Here is a 19672-nt window from a genome sequence, read left to right on the forward strand (position 1 = left end):
GTCAACAGGTCACTGGATAAGATCCACCTTTGACTCTTCGGGCCTTCTCCTAAACACTCAAAAGTCAACAGCCCCCCCTAATCAGAGAATAGAGTTCACGGGGGCGGTGCTAGACACGAGACAGGCCAGAGCATTTCTACCTCAGTCCCGCTTTCAGTCCATACATGACCTCAGACAGATGGTAAGGAGTTGCTTGAAACTCCTCGGACGCATGGCGTTGTGCACGTACGTGGTCCCAACACGTGAGGCTCAGAGTCAGATCTCTCCAGGCTTGGCTGGGATCTGTGTACCAGCCGAGCAAACACAGCCTAGACAAGGTAGTCATACTTCCACTGAGGGTTCTTGAGTCTCTTCAGTGGTGGTTTGACCCTCGCACGGTGTGTATAGGGGTCGCATTCTCCAAAGCGCGCCCCTCATTATGTTGGTCACCGACGCATTGAAATGGGGTGGGGGGCTCACCGCGGAGAGCACAGAACTCAAGGCCTCTGGTCACCAGGGGAGCTGTTGCTGCACATCGTCAAGGGAGCTAAGGGCAGTTCATCTGGCGTCAGACTTTTCAGCCTCATCTGGAGGGCAAATGCATATCGGTCCTAATTGGCAACACGACGACAACGTTTTACATCAACAAACAAGGTGGAGCGCGCTCCTCTCCCCTATGTCAGGAAGCCCTCCAGCTCTGGGAGTTCTGTATAACACACTCGATCCTTCTGGGTGCTTCCTACCTGCCCAGATATCCGAACATGCTAGCGGACCATCTCAGCACATCTTTTCACAGCCACCAATAGTCCATTCGCCCGGACATAATAAACAACATCTTCCAATGGTGGGGATTTCCCCAAGTCGACTTGTTTACCATAAGGAGCAACCAGAAGTGCCTTCAATTCTGCTCCTTCCTGAGCCACAGCCCGGGCTCTCTGGCAGATGTTTCTTCTTCCATGGAGGGACCAGCTCTTCTACTCGTTCCCTCCCACCCCACTCATCTACAAGGTCCTCAAGATCTGGAGCAACAGGGCCTCAGTTATCCTGGTGGTGCCAGCTTGGCCCCGCCAACATTGGTACATCATGTTGCAGTGGAAATGCCAGTCACCCTTCCGTTAGTTCCAGATCTCATCACTCAACATCACGGGCGGCTCCAGCACCCCAATCTCAAATCTCTCCACCTCATGGCTTGGAAGCTGTGTGACTAAATCCTCTAGAACTCACATATTCAGACCCCATTAGAGAACTCCTTCTTGGTAGTAAAAAGCCTTCAATCAGGGCTATTTATTTCGCCAAGTGGAAGCGATTCTCATTTTGGTGTTCGCAGAGCCATATCCCTCTGGCTCAGTCTTCAATTCCCTTTATCTTGGAATACCTGCTTAAGCTGAAACAGCAGGGTCTCGCATTCATCTGTAAAGGTTCACCTGGCTTTCATCTCGGCTTTTCATCCAGGAGAGGCTGACCACTCCATCTTCGCTAAACCAATGGTACGGCATTTTCTTAAAGGACTAGACAGATCCAATGGCCAACCCTGGCCTGAAACCTTAACCTGGTGCTCTCAAGGCTGATGGGACCTCCATTCGAGCCCTTAGCAACATGCTCCCTACTCTATCATATAAAGTGGCTTTCCTGGTCACAATAACCTCAATCAGGAGGATGTCTGAGCTAAAGGCCCTCACATCTGACCCTCCTTATACCACCTTTTACAAGGACAAGGTGCAGCTCCGACCACACCCAGCGTTCCTCCCCAAGGTGGTCTCCAACTTCCATGCCAACCAAGACATGTTCCTTCCGGTCTTTTTCCCAAAGCTTCATGCCAACAGCTGTGAGCAGAGGCTCCACTCCCTGGACGTTCGCCAGGCCTTGGCTTTTTATATTGAATGGACAAAACAGTTCTGCAAGTCGAACCAGCTGTTTGTGGGGGACAGGATGACAGGTGTCCTCCCAGAAGACTATCCTCTTGGATCACATCCTGTATCCGGGTATGCTATGACCTTGCCAAGGTTCCTGCCCCTGCTCTGACAGCGCACTCTACGAGCCCTTCAGGTCCAGGTCCCGATTCAGGAGAGCTGTGGAGTGGCAACGTGGTCCTCCGTGCACACGTTCACTTCCCATTACTCCATCACCCAGCACACCAAGGACGCTGCAGCATTCAGCAGAGCTGTGCTTCAATCAGCAAGTCCATGAACTCTGACTCTGCTTGCTAGGTCACCTAATTGGAATAGACATGAGCAAGCACTCGAAGAAGAAGAAACGGTCACTTCCCCTCCATCAGAGTAATCCGGTAAGAAGGAACTGGAGAGGCGGCGGGTCGGCAGGGCCCTATATACAGCACCATGAAGGCACGACTACAGGGGGCTCCATAGCCGCCCCGATGGGTGCTGCTAGGGGAAAAACCTTCCAGCAACTGCACATGGCACACACCCCTAATTGGAATGGATGTGAGCAACACATCTCGGACAGTTATGAGAAGGTAGGTAACCATTGCTTTCTGCAGGCGCTGACACACCAGCTCATGCACACTCTAGTCTGTACTGAGCATGCTCTGGTCTGGATACCTCCCCTGCCCTGGTAATCCACCTGCTGCACCTCATCATTCACCTACAGCAGCTGCAGCTCCAGGGCACAGATTGTCCATCTGTCTGTGCTACGCAGCGCGCAGGCCGCAAAGTGCTATTGTCACCCAACTGTCAGCACTTCCCAAGCATAAGAGGGAGGTCTAGATCCTAGCTACAGCCCAGGACGATTACTGACAGCAAACAGGGGAGGGGTCCCGGGGGCAAGGGTGAGTGTAAACCCGCCCCCTCTGGCCGGGGCAGCCCTAGAGCTGGGGGGAGGATGGAGGATTTTTCCACAGAAAAATTTGACTTTTCAGCAACAAATAAAAATCTGAACTATTTAGACTCAGACCTGCCGCTGCAGCACCACCTGGGACTGGTAGTTCGGTGCCTCGATAGCTCCCTGGTCAGACTACATCCCCCAGGGTGCTCCAGTGTCCTAGAGCTGTGGTGCGTTCTGGGAGATGTAGTGCAGCTGGTGAAGGAAGCCCATAGAGGAGACGGGAGGCACGAGGCAGCTGAACTACCCCATCCCCGAGGCACTGTAGAGACCTAACAATAGAACGAGGGGTTGAATGACTTTTTCTTTTTCTTTCTTTTTTTTTTTTTTTTAAACAGAAGCTGGAAGAGGCAGGTACTTTTCATGAAAAATTGAGTTTAGGCAAAACCCCCCTTCCTGCCAGTTTCAGTGTCCGTCTCTACCCTCGACGGCCAGTCCCGGTCGTGCAGCTCGCAGATTTCCCCCCATCATCTCCCCTGCATGGCCCCCCCCCGACAGCTGTTACCCTGTGGACAGAGGCATAACGAGCCCCACGAGGGGACGGGTCAGGGGCTCTGCTCAGGCCCTGGCTATTGCAAACCAGTTGCTCTGTTCCTACTGTGCTCCCAGCTCCTGGCAAGTGGACGGCAGCCTCTTGCTGCTACGCAATTGCTGCTGTGACCTTTGCTTGTATAATGAGTTTTAACCGTTAAACGGAGCAGGCTCCACCGTTTTCTAAACCGCTGTGAGCTCCAGCCCCCGGGTCGGGCTCCGACTCCCAGCCCCTGGTAGCTGTTGCTCAGGTACGGCCGTAGGTGGAGGAGGGGCTTTGCCGAACACAGGCTCAGCGGCTGGCGGGGGCAGGGAGGCAGAGACAGCAGGCGCCACAGGAGGGGTCTGGTAAAATAAACTTTATTAATCGCTTTACAATATATTCTACAGCTTGGAACAGGCCCTTGGCTCTGGGCCCCACCTTACAAACTCCCCCCCGCGGCTGTGCTCACGCCTCAGGCCCCGCAGCCGGCTCAGCTCACAGCATGGAGAGGCCACTGAAGGGTTAACTGGAAAGTGTCTGGCCCGACACCTTCCCCCCCCCCATCAGTGTGGGTAGGCGTGTGCCTGGGTGATGCAGGGGGAAGCAGGCCCTGTGCAGCTCAACACCAGCACTAGCTAGAACAGCTATGCCCCGCACCTACCCGCCTGCTTTCCAACTGCCCCGGCCGTGGGGCTGCGCTAACGCGGTCCCGGCCAGTACAAGTCCCTTCCTCAGGCCTGGTTCCGACAGCGCCCTGGGTAACGGGTGCAGCCCGCGGCCCCGGCGAGGAGGTGGGTGCAGAGGCTGGAGGGATTTAGCCCTACTCTAGGGGGATGGGAACCAAACCAGTCTCTGCAGCAGCTAAGCCCTGGGCAGGACCGCTGAGGCCCCACCTTCCGCTGCAGCCCAGCCCCCAGGCGTAGGCCGGGCCGGGCCTCCACACACCCAGCTGAGGAGGTTAACGTTGAACCGGTTCCTCGAGGGTTCTGCCACAGCCGCCCAGGTGCTGATCTCCCCGCTCGCTTGCTGATCCTCATCCTCGGACTCTCACATCTTCTTGGATTTAATGTGCACGAAGAGAGTGGCTGGCGCCAGGGATGCCCCGTCCCTGGAGAGCAGGTGGATGTGACGATACCCTGGGAACAGGGAGGGAGCAGGTGAGGCAGGGAAGCAAACAGCCCCTGGCCCTTTGGACCCACAGCCATCAGTTGGAGCAAAGCTTTGTGCAGCATCTTTCCCCAAACGCTCTTTGCAGTCCGCTAAGGAATCTGGTTATCTGCTGCTGAAATGCAGCCACCTCTGGGGTGAAGCAGGGCTGGTGCCCAGGCTGGCAGTGGAGGGCAGGGGTGTGGGCGGGCTCCCCTCCCAGTGATGCAAAGAAGAGCAGAGTGCCAGCCAGCACGGGCTGGGGAAAGGCAGGTCAGGTCCCCCTCCTTGGGCTGAAGGAGGGTGGCTAGCCCCACAGGAAGCCAGCCAGCACCCTCTGCTCTGGAGAGGGGACTGTGTGGGCCATGGCGCCAGGCCTGCAGCAGGAGTTGCTCAGGCTCTGGGTCGGCAGGACTGATGCCAAAGGGAGAGTCCTGCTGAGCTGCGGGGTCCCCCCCATTGCTCTAGGCATCCCCTGAACCTGCTTTCATGGCCCCTCGCTGCAGCTCCCACACCCCAGTGCACGGGCCTCTTGCCAGTGCTGCCGCTGGGTTGGCAGAACGGGCACCACTGCACTCTCTGCCCCGGGGGGCCGGGCAGCCCCTGTCAGGCACCCACCTTCCCTCAGGCTGGTGAAGGGCAGGGTGAACTGCCCCACGAAGTCATTGCAGGAGGTGGTGTCGTAATCTTCCACCACGAAGCGCACCAGGGCCAGCTCCGGCACCTGCAGCTGGAAGCTCAGAGTCTCCTCCCAGCGTGGATTGAAGCCTGCAGGGGAAGGGACGGGGTCACGGACTGGGGCCAGCTGCCCCATGGGGCAGGCAGGTGTCGCTCACACGCTGACACAAGCTTCTCTGGCCCCTCGAGTGGCGCGGTCACATGCCCCGTGCTAACAGGCTGCTCCCTGGGCTCCAGCAGCAGCGGGGCCCCACTTCGTGCTCCGGGGGCCTCAGGTTCGGTCGCTGCAGGCGCCTTCCAGGGGAGCGGCCAGGCCAGGCTCCAGCTCCTGGAGTCTCCCTGCCCACCAGCTGCTTCCGAGAGAGCTGCAGGGACACCCCCCCCCCCATTAATAATTACAATAAATAAAATAACCCTGTGAAGGGTTTGGAGGGTGATTCACGCCCAAAGCAGGAGGATTTCCAGCCCTTCTGGCTGCTCTTCTCAGATAAAGGTCCAGGCCTCTCTGGAATCCTGCCTGTCCTGTGGCAGGGAGTCCCACAGGCTAACCTGGAATGATTGTCATTTCTCAGGGGCATGATCTGCAGCTCATTAACCTGCCTGTTACAGGGGGATCCCTTCAATGGGACAAGTTCCTACCTCGGGGAAGTGGGCGGTCGCTGGCCCCCTGGCCCAGGCTTTAAATGATTGCTGGGCTCCCAGGGACAGACCAAATATCGCAATGGGATTGCTGCATTAACCCCGTGTGTGCTGGGCTCAGGGTGATGTGGCTGGTGTGGGGTCCTGCCCTGTAGCTGTGGCCCCAAATAATTTCTGCTCCCATCCCCCTGCTCAATCATTGATTTAACAGCCTGAAATCCTTGCTGTCCTCAGGGCAGGTAGCGCTTCACCCACCCACTGCCTCTGCCTTGACCTAGAGATGCCCCCCAGGCAATAGGGGAAGGCCCCAGCACTAAGAAACAGCCACCTCTGGGGAGAAACACAGCAGCTGACTAGCAGGCCTCCTCCCCAGCAGGGCAGGGCAGGGCAGGAGGGGAGGGGTTTTCTCTTGCTCACCCTGCAGGGGGCGCTGTGGACTCCAGCACTATCAGGGGAGGGGGGCCCGGGGTCGTTAGCACGCTCTAGCGCTCACCCATTCTGCTTCAGGGAGTCGTTCTGCCAGCTGGGCTGACCCAGGAGAGGCCAAGGGCCCCGACTCCCCTCCTGCCCAGCTCCTCGGGGTACTGACGAGCAGAGAACAGCGCCCCCTGCTGAGCCAGTGGCACTGCTGCCTGCCGCTCTCCGGCTGTCCCTGCAGGTCTCCCAGCCGGAGCGGACCAGGTCTCCTCTGCTTAGCTTGGCCGGACCCCACCAGGATCACATGGTCCCACGGGCTGGGGCCCACTCACCGTTGTTGAGCTTGTACTCGGTCTGTTTACTGCTGCAGTCGGCTCGCACGCCATGGATCTCCACGCGCACGAAGGGGTCCACGATGGAGCTCTTCTTGTTGTTCAGCTTGGGGAGCTGCTGGGCCGTGATCACCTGCCGGGGGAGGTGGGTTTAGAGCGGGGTGGGGGGATGGGCCCCTCACTTGACGCACCATCACCCTCCCTGGGGAAGCTGGAACAGGGGCCACAGCAAAGCTGGCCTAGGCGTGGGGGATGGGAACAGGCTGAGCAGTGCCCGGGCCTCCGACACTGGCAGCTCTGAGCCTGCAGGGACCACAGCCTCTCCCCCGGCACACGCTCCTCGCACACCCACCAGCCATGTGACACGGGTACTTACACACCCCTGCTGCACACGCACCCGGCACAGCCCCTGCAGACGCCCGCCCACGCATGCCCCACCCCTGCACCTTGACCAGCAGCAGGGTGGCTCTGGGGCCGGGCCCTCGCCCACTCTCGGGGTCGAAGGAGGCCTGGCGGCTCCGCAGGAAGGTGGGCTTCAGCACGTAGCCGCAGCGCCCGTTCACCAGGAACCGCCCGTGGTTCAGATCCATCTCCCAGCCGGGGGTCTGGAAGTTGAGAGCCACTTCGAAAGGAAACACAGAGAGCAGGCGGGTTTATACAGGCAGGGTCCGGGGGAGCCGTGAACACGGGCAGGGGGCTGGTGGTGCCAGGGCAGGGTCCGGGGGAGCCGCGTACACGGGTGGGGGCTGGTGGTGCCAGGGCAGGGTACAGGGAAGCCACGTACACGGGTGGGGGCTGGAGGTGCTGGGGAGGGGGAGGGGAAGGGGAGCCGACATACTGGCCTGGAGCCAGGAGGCCATTCTGGGCCCAGAGGTTTCCCTCGGGGCCCCCTGCCCGCCCATCACTGCTCACAGGGGCTGTGTGACCCGCCCCGTGCGAGAGCTCCAGTCTCCCCGCGTGGGACGAGCACAGCCTGTCGCCGCGTGGCCTTTGGGGGGCGGCTGCTGCGGCTCACGGCAGGCCCCATGTCGGTGCCCCAGGCCTAGCAGCTTTCCCGTGAGTCCCCCTGGGCTGGAGGGCTGGATCTGTGCCCACAGGACGGGAGGGTGACATGGAGCAGGGCCCTTGTCCTGGATTGCAGACAGTCACTGGGCCATGCCCTGGCTAGGCCCTCAGGGACACTGGCCAGGAAGGATCCATGAGAACCAGCAGGTGGCACCCTTCCCTTAACACCCATCCCAACTCCTTCCCGTGAGGGGCTGTGCCTGGTGCCCCATTCAGCCCCCTCCCCAGTAACCCTCACTATGGCCTTTTTGGGCCCCTCCCCTCTCTGCACAGCACAAAGGAGGCCAGTATCATTATTCCTGTGCTACAGATGGGGAAACTGAGGCATGGGGGGGGGCTTCTCACCTAGCTGGCAGCCGGCGTTCCACATCTCCTGGGGGTTGTAGTTTGAAGAGTTCATCTTCAGCCCCAAGGGGTAGATGCGGCTCAGGTGCCGGGCATTGTACCGGACCAGGCCGTTCCCTGCAGCAGGGGAAAGCAGCTGCCTGTTAGCGGGGCTGGGAGTGCGGGTCAGCTCCTCCCTGGACTACCAGAGCCAGACAGAGTGAGCCCGTATCGCCCAGCTGGGGCTGCTGGCCAGGTCAAGAGACCAGTGATCTTGGGAGCCCAACAGAAGACACCTGAGATTGTGCAGCTGCGAGCAGGAGCTCCTTGGGGCAGGGATCGTCTGGGCCCTGTGTCTGTACAGCACCTGACACAGATGCCCTTAACAATCAGGCGGCCAGTTTTCAGGAAATGCTGAGCCCGAGCCCTCCGGCCCTTTTGGAACATCTCGGCTGCTAGCTGCAGTGCTGGGCCAGGCCAGTGCCCCGGACGGGTCTCTGCAGGGTCCCCTCCTGTTCCCCAGCACAGCTCAGAGCAGAGGGATGAAAAGCATCCAGGGAAGAGGAGAGCTCCCCACTACTGCAGCAGGTCGGCTCCGAGCTCAGACCGCAGGAAGCCTGCTGGGTCCATGGGTCCCAGGCCTGCCTGACCCCAGCTCACCGCAACCAGAGCCGGTCTAACCCAGCTCCCTCCGATCTAGTGTCTGAGCTCCTGTTTCAGCTCAGTGCAATCCACCCCATCTAATGCACTGGATCCCAGTCTGACCCAGGGCAGCCCTGCCCCACGGAGCCCAGCCTGGCCCAGGGCAGCCCTGCCCCACGGAGCCCAGTCTGACCCAGGCCAGCCCTGCCCCACGGAGCCCAGCCTGGCCCAGGGCAGAACACCAAGAGGATCCAGGCCAACCCAGTGCGACCCAGTGCAGCCCAGCCTGTCTGCCCCTCCCCCAACCTTACCTGACTCCTTGGTGAGCTTCCTGGCCTTCCTCTCGCTGAAGGAGGACATCTGCCCGGGCTGCTGGCTCCTGAGGGCCTGCTCCAGGCTCTGGAAGGGGACGGCCTGGCAGTACACCACCAGGTCGGAGAGCTCCTGGGAGAGCTGCGCGGCGTCCTTCGCCTGCCGGGAGCACACACAGCGATGGGGTCGCTGCTGCAGCCGCTCTCCCCGGGACGTCCCGCCAGCAGCCCTCAGCTGGGACCTTTCAGCACCTCGGGGGCTTAGCTGAGCCCCCGACTGTGTCCTGCTGGTGCTACGCCCCCCACCCAACATCCCGCTGCAGGTGCTGGGCACCCAATTCCCATCGGCGTCCACGTGAGCGCAGGGAGCTGAGCACCTCCCAGGCCAGGGCCCTCCGAGAGAAACCCCAGTGAGCACCGAGAGTGGCCCTCGTGCCAGGCGACGGGGCCCAGGGACCCATGGCAGCAGCGGGCAGAGGACTGGGGCCCGCTAGGGGTGAGTCTCCTGGGGGAGGCGGAGGCAGGAGGGGCTCAGCTAGGAGTCGGCAGCCCTCAGTCCTGAGAGACGCCAGCTCAGGCCTGGCCATGGGGCCAGCCACCCGGCCAGGACAGCAACAGAGCACCGGCCCTAAGACGCACCAACCCCACCCCAACCTGGGCCCAGGGGGCAGCCCCGTTCAGACATGCAGTGCGGTGCAAGAGGGGACGGGGTCAGTCCTACTGTCCCACCCAGAGACCTGCCGGGAGCACTCACCTGGAGCGGCCTGATCTCCTGCAGCGAATGGGACGACTGGAAGAGAACAGAAAGTGTCGTTTCAGGAGTGGGGGGAGCAGAAAGCAGCGGTCTCAGGCCCTGCCCGAGGCAGTGGGATGGGAATACTGCACGCTTTGCCGCTGCCCTCACAGCCACTGGTCGCCGGCCCTGGGATTTCCTCCACCAGCTCCTGGCCCGGCCGAGTCCACAGCCCCCGGCCAACAACTGCCCCGGCTCCATGAGCTCCCTTCTCCCCAGCCAGCCTGCACCACAGCCCCCACCTTTACAGACCCTCCCCAGACAGCAGCCAGGCCACCCACCCCTGCGGTGCACAGCGCTCAGCAACCCGGCCCAGCAGTGGGACAGGGAGCTACAGACTCCAGATGAACCAACAGGAGGGTGTGGCCTGGCCAGGCCATTAACCCCCCGAACTGGAAAACCCCATGGCACCTTTCATGGCCCTACGTGCTAGCACCTGGGGTTTCTGTCTGAGCCGAAGACAGCAGCACAGCGCCCCCTGGCACTCGCCCAAGGCATTGTGCCAGCGGGGGCTCTGCGGGAAAAGCCCCATCTACCACCACTTCCTGGGAATGTAGATTCAGCCCAAAGCCACAGGAACAAAGGTGAGCAACCGGCATTGCTTCCTGCAGACAGCAGATCCTACAATCAGTAGGGAAAGCAGCCGCCTCTCCCTGCAGGGAGCGGGAGCTTATTCCTTCGCGCCTATGAGGGCTTTCCAAAGACCAGGAAGTTGGATCCTGCGCCAGCCCAGGTGATTGACGCCCTGCGACAGGTCGGGGAGTAAGACTGGGACAGGAGGCTATTCCAGAGCAGTTGTTCATGCACAGAGCTGGCCGGAAGGGACTGATCTGGGACAGGGCAGCCGGGCAGCCCCCGAGGCTCAGAACAGTTCACAGCCACTCCGGCTCGTCTGTCCTGAGGAGAGCCAGTCGGGGAGTTTCCACCAGAATGAATTTCCAACAGAAAATCCCCTTTCCACAAAACGGAAATTTTCCACAGGAAAAATGTCCATTTTGCCCACCCCCCGCCGAATCCGCCCCCATCAGCAAAATAGCAATGCGGCTCTGCACTGCCCGCCACATGGCGCGTCTCCATTTCACCTTCTCCCTGCAGAAAACGAAATTGCCAAGAGCCATCCAGGCGAGCTGGCAGAGGCTGGGCGCCCAGCTCTCTGCCTGTCCAGCAGCCGGGGGGGGGGGAAGGTGGGGAAGCCGAGGTCTGGTCTACACTACATTACACTCCTCACTCATGCTGGCACAGCTGTGTCGGCTAGAAGTGTGAGAAAACCACCCCACAACTGACATCGCTATGCCTGCAAAACCCGCAGTGGAGACGCAGCCCTGGTCTGCACAGCGAGCGTCATCCATGGAGGTGGTGTTACTGCCCGGGCAGAACTCCTCCCTCCCTCTGTCTGCACGAGGGGGCTAGGCCTGCCCAGACTCTGTAGTGGAGATGTGGTCTGAGAACGGGGCAGCCCCTGGTCAGCTCCTGTCAATTTCACTTTCTGCCAGCAGGGCACCAGCGCAATTGACAAGAGCCAGCCAGGCAGGCACACAGCTGAAACCTTCCTGCGGTTCTCCTGAAAGGGAATTTTCTGGAAATCCGGCCATGGGGCAGGGGCAGCTACACACAGGGCAGCTTTCTTGGGAGTAGGTGGGTGAGGGAGAGGGAGAGAGATCCCCACCGAGAGGCAGCGAATGTAGTGTCTGTCTCAACACTGAGGCCAGGGAGAAGGCAGCGAACTGGCTGCAAGCCCCCCTGTACCCTTTTCATGGTGGCTTTGAGATCTCAAGGGTGCTGCCAGCCCGTCCCAGGGGGCTGTCGCCCCCCAGGTTCCAGCTGAGCTGGGGTCACGCACCAAAGCTTTGGCTTCAGTGCCACACCCGATCTCTCTGTGCCCTAGGGACGGATGGCGGGTGCCTGCCTGGTGCAGCAGCACAATCCGCAACACTTGGGGGCCAGCCCCGAGTTCTGGGACCCCGCAGTCCCACGAGGGGCTGGTCCACGTTACCCCCTTACCCTCCTGCGCTCTCTCCGCAGCACCCTCTCCTCTTCCTCCTCCTCCTCCTCCTCCTCGGGGTTGTCGGAGAGGAAGCTCATGTTTTCGGGGTCACACACCAGGTCTGGCAGCTTCTTCCCTTTCACCAGGATCTTCCCTTTCAGTTGCTGAGGAGAAGACAGCCCATGTCAGAGCTCTGCCCCCTGCCCAATGCCTTCCCTTCCAAGGGCTGGCTGCCCCACCGTGCGGTCCAAGGAGCCCAGGGGGCAGGGGATGGAGGAAGGCAGCGCCCAGGGATGTCCATGTAATGAAAGCATGGAGCTTGGGGCTCTGGGTCCCTGCTCTGAGCATCCCCCCTGCAGGAGTCCATGGGAGTGCTGCCCGGGGATCCCTCCCCCTCCCACGGGAATTACCAGAGGTGTTACCTCTGGTGACGGGAGCTCCTTGGGGACCTGCCCATCCAGCGTCTGGGTCAGCAGCATGTCCCCCAAGATGGCCTTCATGTGCCGAACCATGGTCACCTGCTGCTCCGGCCCGCAGTGATTCTCCAGGGACAGGATCACGGGGTACGAGGAGTGCTGGGGAGATGGAGTGGGGGTTAGGGACAGGGACTGGGCCCCGCCCCCTTCCAGGCAGACCAGCCTAGGCAGGGTCCACAGACTGACACCAGCCCCCTGCTATGGGCTGAGCGTGGGATCCCACAGGCCGAGCTCTGGCCCTACTGATGTCAGAGGCAAAACACCCACTCGTGTGGTGGGAGCAGGGTTCAGCTCCACGGCTGGTGGTAACCAGGCAGCTGCGGATGGAGGGGCAAGAAGCACATTGGTGCAAACTCCAGTCCCCTCCTGCTGTGGCAGAGCTGGGCCCTGTGCCCTCCGCCAGCCCGCCACGGTACTCACCTTGAAGGCATAGTCCCGGATGATCTCGATGACGTCCCTGAAGAGGATCTTGGAGGTCAGGGTGTGGCCATGGTAGATGATGGGCTCCCCGTTGGAGCCCTCCCAGCAGTCCAGCTCCACGCAGCGGCAGCCCTCCATGAACGCCCTGACGGGGATGGCACAGTTCAGCCAGGGGCTGGCACAGCAAACTGCCACCTCGTGTCCTTAGGACGAGTCCAGAGACTCCAGCGCAGCTGGGCCCTGAGCCTCCCCAGGCAGCCCTGGCCTGGCCCCTGCCCTGTGGTCATGATGCTCTCCCGGAGAATGGCTCCCCCCCGAGTTTGGCTGTTAACGCTGAGCTAGTGAGGGGCCTGATCCTCCATCGACATCCTGCTTTACCCTGCCGGGAGCCTGGTGTAGGACACAGCTCGGAGCAGTCTGAGTAGGGCCTGGATATGGCGAGGTGCTTTGCAAACAGGTCCTGTATGACAGGCTCCAAGTGTGCAGCGGAAAGGCAAAGCACTGGGAGGGTGGGCTTGGCTTGCTTAAGGCTAAGGGGAGATGGAACTGGGCAAGGAGTTTTAGAAGCCTATGGGAGGTACAGAGCTATTCTGCTGACTCACCCTGCCTGCCAGATCAGGTGGGTCTCATTTAGCTCCAGTTCAGCACGGGACAGCTAGAGGAAGGGCCTGCCAGGAAAAAGAGCTAGCTCAGGAGGGAGCACAGCCCTGCTTCAGGGATTTGTCTTAGGGGTAAGAACAAAGGCAAACCCTGGCACGGGGAGGGTAGAACTTGTAGCACAGTGTGGGGCTTGGCCATTGCCAGAAAGTGAGAGTGGGGTCTCACTGGAGCATGTCAGGGGGATGGGATAGCTCAGTGGTTTGAGCATTGGCCTGCTAAACCCAGGGTTGTGAGTTCAATCCTTGAGGGGGCCACTTAGGGAACTGGGGTAAAAATCTGTCTGGGGATTGGTCCTGCTTTGAGCAGGGGGTTGGACTAGATGACCTCCTGAGGTCCCTTCCAACCCTGATATTCTATGAGGTGCAGGTGGAGAGAGAAAGAGAGAGACAGTTACCCTGTGGAACTCACTGCTGCAGGATGTTAGTGGAGTAAATCACTTTGTGCCAAACCCTCATCTCCCAATACCAGGGCTGGTGCAGGAGGGACACAGGGAGCCCTCCCCATTGTGCCCAAAATCAACCAGCAGCTGCTCCTGCAGCCTCAGGGTTACATTTCCCTCTGCCCCTGATGCACTGCTCCCCTCCACTGGGGGTTTGACAGGGGGATATCCACCCCGGAGTCACCTGCAGGGGGAGCCCCACAGAGCTGTGCTCTCTGACAAGCCTCCTATTATGCTGCATTCAGGACACAGGCCCCATAGACACCAAAATCAATGGAAAAAAAGAATCTGCAGCAAGCAGCACTTGCTGGGATAAAAGTGACAAGACCTCTTAGCCCTCATGCTTCAGGGCACAGGCTGATCCCTGGCTGGGGTCAGGCAGGAATTCCTGCAGATGAATATTGTCAGACAGTCAGAGACTTATCCCTTCTGGGGAAGCGCCCAGCATGGCTGTTGGCCACCAGTGCTGCTCTGCTTCAGCAGGACCAGGCCTTTGCTCTAGTCTAGGCCACCTCTCTGCCATGGCAAAGATGACCCCCATGCTGGCACACCTCCCTCCAGATGGGTCTCGATACCCCCGACCCTGCCAGTTCCCCATGTTCTGCCCGGCCCCCTTACCTGATGTAGGCTTCTGTGCTGCTGGCCCCCCCGATCTGATTGTCGGTCAGGTAGGTGTTGTGGGAGGTGGAGATGAAGTAATGGCAGAGGGGCTGGCTCATGTCCTGGTAGACGTTGGTGTGCTCCTGGTTCAGGATGTCACCAGCCGCAGACAGCAGGTACATCATGAACCCATCCAGCATCATGCGGTCATGCTGCTTGGCTGCAGGGACCACATTTCCAGGGGCTCTTTAAAGGCTCCGCCCCAGATTTTGGGCCTAGTGTCCGCACAGGGCAACGTGTCCATGCCGGGAATTTCAGGCTGTCGAAGCCTCTCACCCCAATTTGGAACCCTCAGGGGTTAGAGCCTGGGAGTCCTGATTCGACCCTGGCTGGGACAGGGATTAAAGTAGGGGGTGGGGTGGCAGGAATCCCAGGCCCTGTGCCCAGCTCCATGAGGGGGTGTGTCTGTACCAGCCAGAGCTTGGCACTAGGACCTGGGTTCTCTCTGGCTCTGCTGCAGTCTCACTGTGCGGCCTTGGACATGTCCCCTCGCCCACTCTGTGCCTCAGTTTGCCCAGCTGTATCGCATTCCCCTCTCGCACACGGTCTGGCACCATGTCCCTCCCATGGGGAGTAGACTAGGAAGCAGTGAAAAGTGCTGGGGTTGAGATCAGGCACTGGCTGGGGGGTGATTTCTGTCAGCCGTGCATTCGCTGAGAGCTCTGTCATGGGGCCTCAATTTGTCCAGCTGTCTATGCGTTTCTAGTGTCCGGATCAGCATCTCCCCCAAGGAGGCTCAGCCCCAGAGTCCTCTGCCCCAGCCATGGCTGGTGTCTGGATCTCGAGTTAGCAGCAATGGAGCCACTGGAGAGTTTTACAAATCTAGGCTGAGATTGTCTAACGCTGCTGTCGTGCCAGCTCCCCGAGGCAGCCCCCAGGCCCTTCACCACCCCCGCCTCAGGCCACTTGGTTTCCTTTTCCTTATTGCTCATCAGCCGTCCTAGACACAATTGTTTACCAATCGCCCTGGGCAGGGTCAGACGCAGCCTGAGTTAGCCCAGCTGGCGAGGGTGGAGTCCGGGGGCATTCAGGGGTCAGGACAGGAAGTGAGGCACCCTGTGCCAGCGGGGAGCACACTCGGTCTGAGAGGAACAGGAAAGATGCGAGAGACACAATCAGGGAATGCTGGAGTGGGGCTTCTGGGATTGCTTCAGCTACGATTAGCATAACGAAGCGCTGCCAAACCACATGCAAAACCTCAGCAGAGTTCCCTTACCCGCGGATGTGGCTCCGCTGACTACAGTGGAATTACCCCTGATTTGCCCCCCTCCTCCCCCCCCCCCCCCCCCCCCCCCGGTAAACTACAGCACAGTTGGGCCACTGGAATCTCCCTCAGTTCTAGCCCTATTGCGTGACTGGCCCCAGCTGTGTCATGGGCTGCAGCAAAACCCTGGGTCTAAACTCCCCTGGGCTCAGAGGAGGTTCAGATGTGGGTCTACAGCCCCAGTGCAACCGTGCTCATAACATGGGAAATGCAGAGAAAATCCCAGCGCAGTCAGTCCCTGAGCGCCGCACCATGGCAAACCAACAGCGGAGAGGGCAAGGGCAGGCTAGGGCGCAGTGTGCACTGGTGCAGAGGGACTGGAATCTCAAGGCCTCAGATATGCTGGAGCTTGTCCCACAACAAAGATCTTTTCTCCGGCTCTCCGGTTCTATGAGCGCTTTTGCAGGGGCTGGGATGCAAAATATGGAGGTTCGGATCCGAACCTCCTCGGAGACCAGGGATGTGTATTGCTGCAGCCTGTTTACACAGCCACAGAGTTTGGGCAAGTTAGCTAGTAGTCGGGTAAAGCTGGCTGCAATGCGCATGGCTGAGACCGCGCAGACAAGGCCGAGAAGGGGCAGTGTTACCCCAAGGGTTCCCAGCCTCTGCCTGGCAGCATAGAACGGCTCCCAGCCCGGAAAGTCCAGCTGCCTCCGGGCCCGATCTCAGCCCCGGCAGTCTGGATCGTCCATGGGCGCTCCTGCCCGCCCAGCCCGCGACAGCTCCTCACAGTCACAGAGGCACAGAGGTAAAGCCAGAGGGGCCACCAGGGCAGGGGCCACCAAGCCCTCCCAGCCCCCACACACTGAAACGAGACCAAAGTCAATGAACTAGTGTGTGCCACAGACAGAGACCGGGAGCTGAGGGCACCAGGCAATGGTGCAATGGCAGGGGAATGATGAAGTGAGACACACCCGGATAATCCTGCCAGTGACCCCCCCATGCTGCAGGGGCAAGCGAACCCCCACCAGGACCCCACTTACACTTCCTCACTGTGATCGCACAGCACAGCCCTCCAGGCTCTCTGAGCCGCACTGGACCCAGACGGGCTCCCAGGAGGAGGCCTGGCGGAGTTCAGGGGTGTTCGCACGGGGCTGGCGCCTGGCCCTGTCTAGCTGAACCAGCTGTTCCAGACAGAGGGGCCAGGCGGAGCCGACCCAGCCCTGAGGTTCGGGGTGTCCTGGGCCAAGGCAGGGCTGCTTTGGGCCACTCAGTACCAGAGAGAGAAGAACTCACGCCCGAGGCTGCGAAGCAGGGACCAGGGGTGTTCTGATGCTGCTGGGTGATCCTGGCGCCGGTGCTGCAGCCTACGACCCGCTGCACCTAGGAGGGGGCTCCCCTGCGGCCCCACATCTGCTAGACCAGTTAGACCCCACAACCATCTCCGGCCAGTTCCAGCCAGCTCAGGGAGAGGCTGCCAGGCTGGGCTCTGGGGATGCCAACTGCCTTCTGGGGCAGGCCCTGCTCCCCGCCATCGCACTGGCTTTCTGCCCATTGCACCGGCCTCTGCTTCTGACCCTGGTGCTCCATCCCTCACCGTTCCCCTTCAATCCAGGCCTGATTTCTGCACCCACTTGCCCCAGCTCGGGTTAGCCCATCACACCCACGGGGCAGGCCAGCCAGGTTGTATAGCACCTTTGATGGGATTAACCCTCACCACCCCCCTGACAGGTGGGGAAACTGAGGCACAGAGCGAGGCCCTGACTCGTCCAAGGTCTTGCAGCGAGTCAGTGGCAGAGCCAGGGACAGAACCCAGAAGTCCAACTGCCCATTCCCCTGTTGTAACCACCAGAGCTTCCCCCCAGGACACGGGAAAGAACCAGGTGTCCTGATGCCCAGCCCGCTGCTATAACCACTAGACCACGGCTCCGTCTGTCGGGGCTGCAGAACGGAGCTAAGCAGCTGCCCCCGGAGGCAGAAGAACCTGCAGACACTAACATTCGGGTGTGCACAGAAAACCGACGTTTGTTAATCAGGAGCAGCAATGGGGTTTGGACTCGCCCTGAGACCCGGGAGCGGCTCCACCGTGCGCCATCAGGAGTCCCCGTGTCGCACAGCTGGGAATCCCCATGCAAACCCGCCCTGCCAAGGCTCTTCCCTCTGTGAGCTGAGTTTGTCAATTCTCAGCTCAGCTTCTACTGGGCTGTGCAGAACCAACCGCCACGGCGCAGTGGTACCAGGCCCAAGGACTGAAGGGCCACAGAGACTGTATCCGCCTCTCCTTCCTGGATGGCTCTTTGCAGGGTTGGACGAGGCACAACGGCCCCCGAGGGAGCCCTGCAGCGGAACAGGGGCTAGAGCACCAAGCTCTGACCGCTGGGGCTCGCGGGGGGACCTACCTTTCTCGCTGAGCTCATAGGTCTGGATGATCCGGTGGGCGTGCGCCAGGTCGGCCGCCTCGCCCTGGTCCTGCAGGAAGGCCCCCAGCTCCTTGGCCGACAGCACGAGGTCCTGCCCCGAGTAGCGGTGGAACAGCTCCTCCAGCTCGGGCCGCTTCATCAGCAGGGTGCAGAACTCCTCGATCTCGTGCTCCTCCAGCCGGTCGTTGCTGGACTTGTCGCACTCCTGGGGGACGGGAAGCCCAGGCTCAGACGCAGCGAACAGCCCCTGCAGCCCTTGTGCTGTGACCGGGGCTCAGAGCGGGGCCGCTGGAGCCCCACGTGCCCTGCCCGAGGGAAAGGGGCTGGGGGCTGGACCGGACACAACCACACCGCTGGGTGCTGGGAGAGGAGCCTGGGGGGTCTAGGGCACTTGCAGCCTGATGTCCTTACAGCCACGCAGCCCTGGGAGGCAGGGCAGCGCCCCCTCTTCCCCCCGGCTCAGAGGGGGAACTGAGGCACCGAGAGGCTACATGCCTGCGCAAGGCACACAGGGAGTCTGTGGCAGAGCAGGGCCTCGAACCCAGGTGCCCTAGGCCAGTGCCCTAATCACCAGCCCATCCTTCCGCCGCCTGGTTGCCAGGTGCCCACATCGCTAGAGAGGCAGCCAGGGCCAGAGTCTGAACTGCCCTCCACCCTCGGGGCACCTCACAGGCTGGAGCAGGGCTGGGGTGGGGGCATCTGCCCTCCTGCTGCCAGGGCATCCCTGCTGTGCAGATCCACAGGCCTTCGGGCCCCTGGACAGCCACTCAGGTACCTTCCCCTTCCCCCCCCCCCGGGGGCTGATCCGATGCCCCCCAGCTCTTCTACTGACTCAGCCGGCACTGGCCCAAGCCCCAGTTCCCCCCCCCAGGGAAGCAGCCCAGCGCCCGCAGCAGGGAGGGGGTCTGTCAGGCCGCTGGGTACTAGAGAGGGAAGGGGCCCAAGATCCTATTGACAGCGACGTGCCCAGGGTAGCAGCACAACAGGCCCTGCTAGGACCATGGGAGCTGCAGGTCAGGACCGAGCGGCACCGGCAGAGCCCCGGACTGGAGCAGCAGAGGATGCTGGGGTCAGGCAGGTCTGAGGGGCACTGGGAGAGCCGGGCAGGGTCTCAGGGCCGGAAGAGCCGGGGGGCTGCAAGGCCCCGCTGAGGGGCACTGGCAGAGCCGGGCAGGGTCTCAGGGCCGGAAGAGCCGGGGGGCTGCAAGGCCCCGCTGAGGGGCACTGGCAGAGCCGGGCAGGGTCTCAGGGCCGGAAGAGCCGGGGGGCTGCAAGGCCCCGCTGAGGGGCACTGGCAGAGCCGGGCAGGGTCTCAGGCCTGGAAGAGCCGGGGGGCTGCAAGGCCCCGCTGAGGGGCACTGGCAGAGCCGGGCAGGGTCTCAGGCCTGGAAGAGCCGGGGGGCTGCAAGGCCCCGCTGAGGGGCACTGGCAGAGCCGGGCAGGGTCTCAGGGCCGGAAGAGCCGGGGGGCTGCAAGGCCCCGCTGAGGGGCACTGGCAGAGCCGGGCAGGGTCTCAGGGCCGGAAGAGCCGGGGGGCTGCAAGGCCCCGCTGAGGGGCACTGGCAGAGCCGGGCAGGGTCTCAGGGCCGGAAGAGCCGGGGGGCTGCAAGGCCCCGCTGAGGGGCACTGGCAGAGCCGGGCAGGGTCTCAGGGCCGGAAGAGCCGGGGGGCTGCAAGGCCCCGCTGAGGGGTACTGGCAGAGCCGGGCAGGGTCTCAGGGCTGGAAGAGCC

At 61.3% G+C, this 19672-nt stretch overlaps 1 protein-coding gene across 1 annotated transcript in view; it reads right to left on the bottom strand.

Moving 5' to 3' along the window:
* Positions 1 to 4141: 4141 nt before the first annotated feature.
* PLCD3 (phospholipase C delta 3) overlaps positions 4142 to 19672 on the bottom strand; it is a 52714-nt gene continuing 37183 nt past the window's right edge. Inside the window, exons 5-16 of the mRNA XM_054014468.1 lie at positions 17921 to 18146; positions 14276 to 14477; positions 12559 to 12703; positions 12085 to 12237; positions 11680 to 11826; positions 9640 to 9675; positions 8886 to 9045; positions 7954 to 8070; positions 6990 to 7165; positions 6544 to 6676; positions 5096 to 5245; positions 4142 to 4467 (exon numbers count right to left, since the gene is read on the bottom strand). Of these exons, the coding sequence (XP_053870443.1) occupies positions 4379 to 4467; positions 5096 to 5245; positions 6544 to 6676; positions 6990 to 7165; positions 7954 to 8070; positions 8886 to 9045; positions 9640 to 9675; positions 11680 to 11826; positions 12085 to 12237; positions 12559 to 12703; positions 14276 to 14477; positions 17921 to 18146 (1734 nt within the window). The 3' untranslated portion in view covers positions 4142 to 4378. The remainder of the gene's footprint in view (positions 4468 to 5095; positions 5246 to 6543; positions 6677 to 6989; positions 7166 to 7953; positions 8071 to 8885; positions 9046 to 9639; positions 9676 to 11679; positions 11827 to 12084; positions 12238 to 12558; positions 12704 to 14275; positions 14478 to 17920; positions 18147 to 19672) is intronic.

The sequence above is a fragment of the Malaclemys terrapin genome, chromosome 25 (assembly GCF_027887155.1).
Source record: "Malaclemys terrapin pileata isolate rMalTer1 chromosome 25, rMalTer1.hap1, whole genome shotgun sequence".
In the NCBI taxonomy this organism is placed as follows: domain Eukaryota; kingdom Metazoa; phylum Chordata; order Testudines; family Emydidae; genus Malaclemys; species Malaclemys terrapin.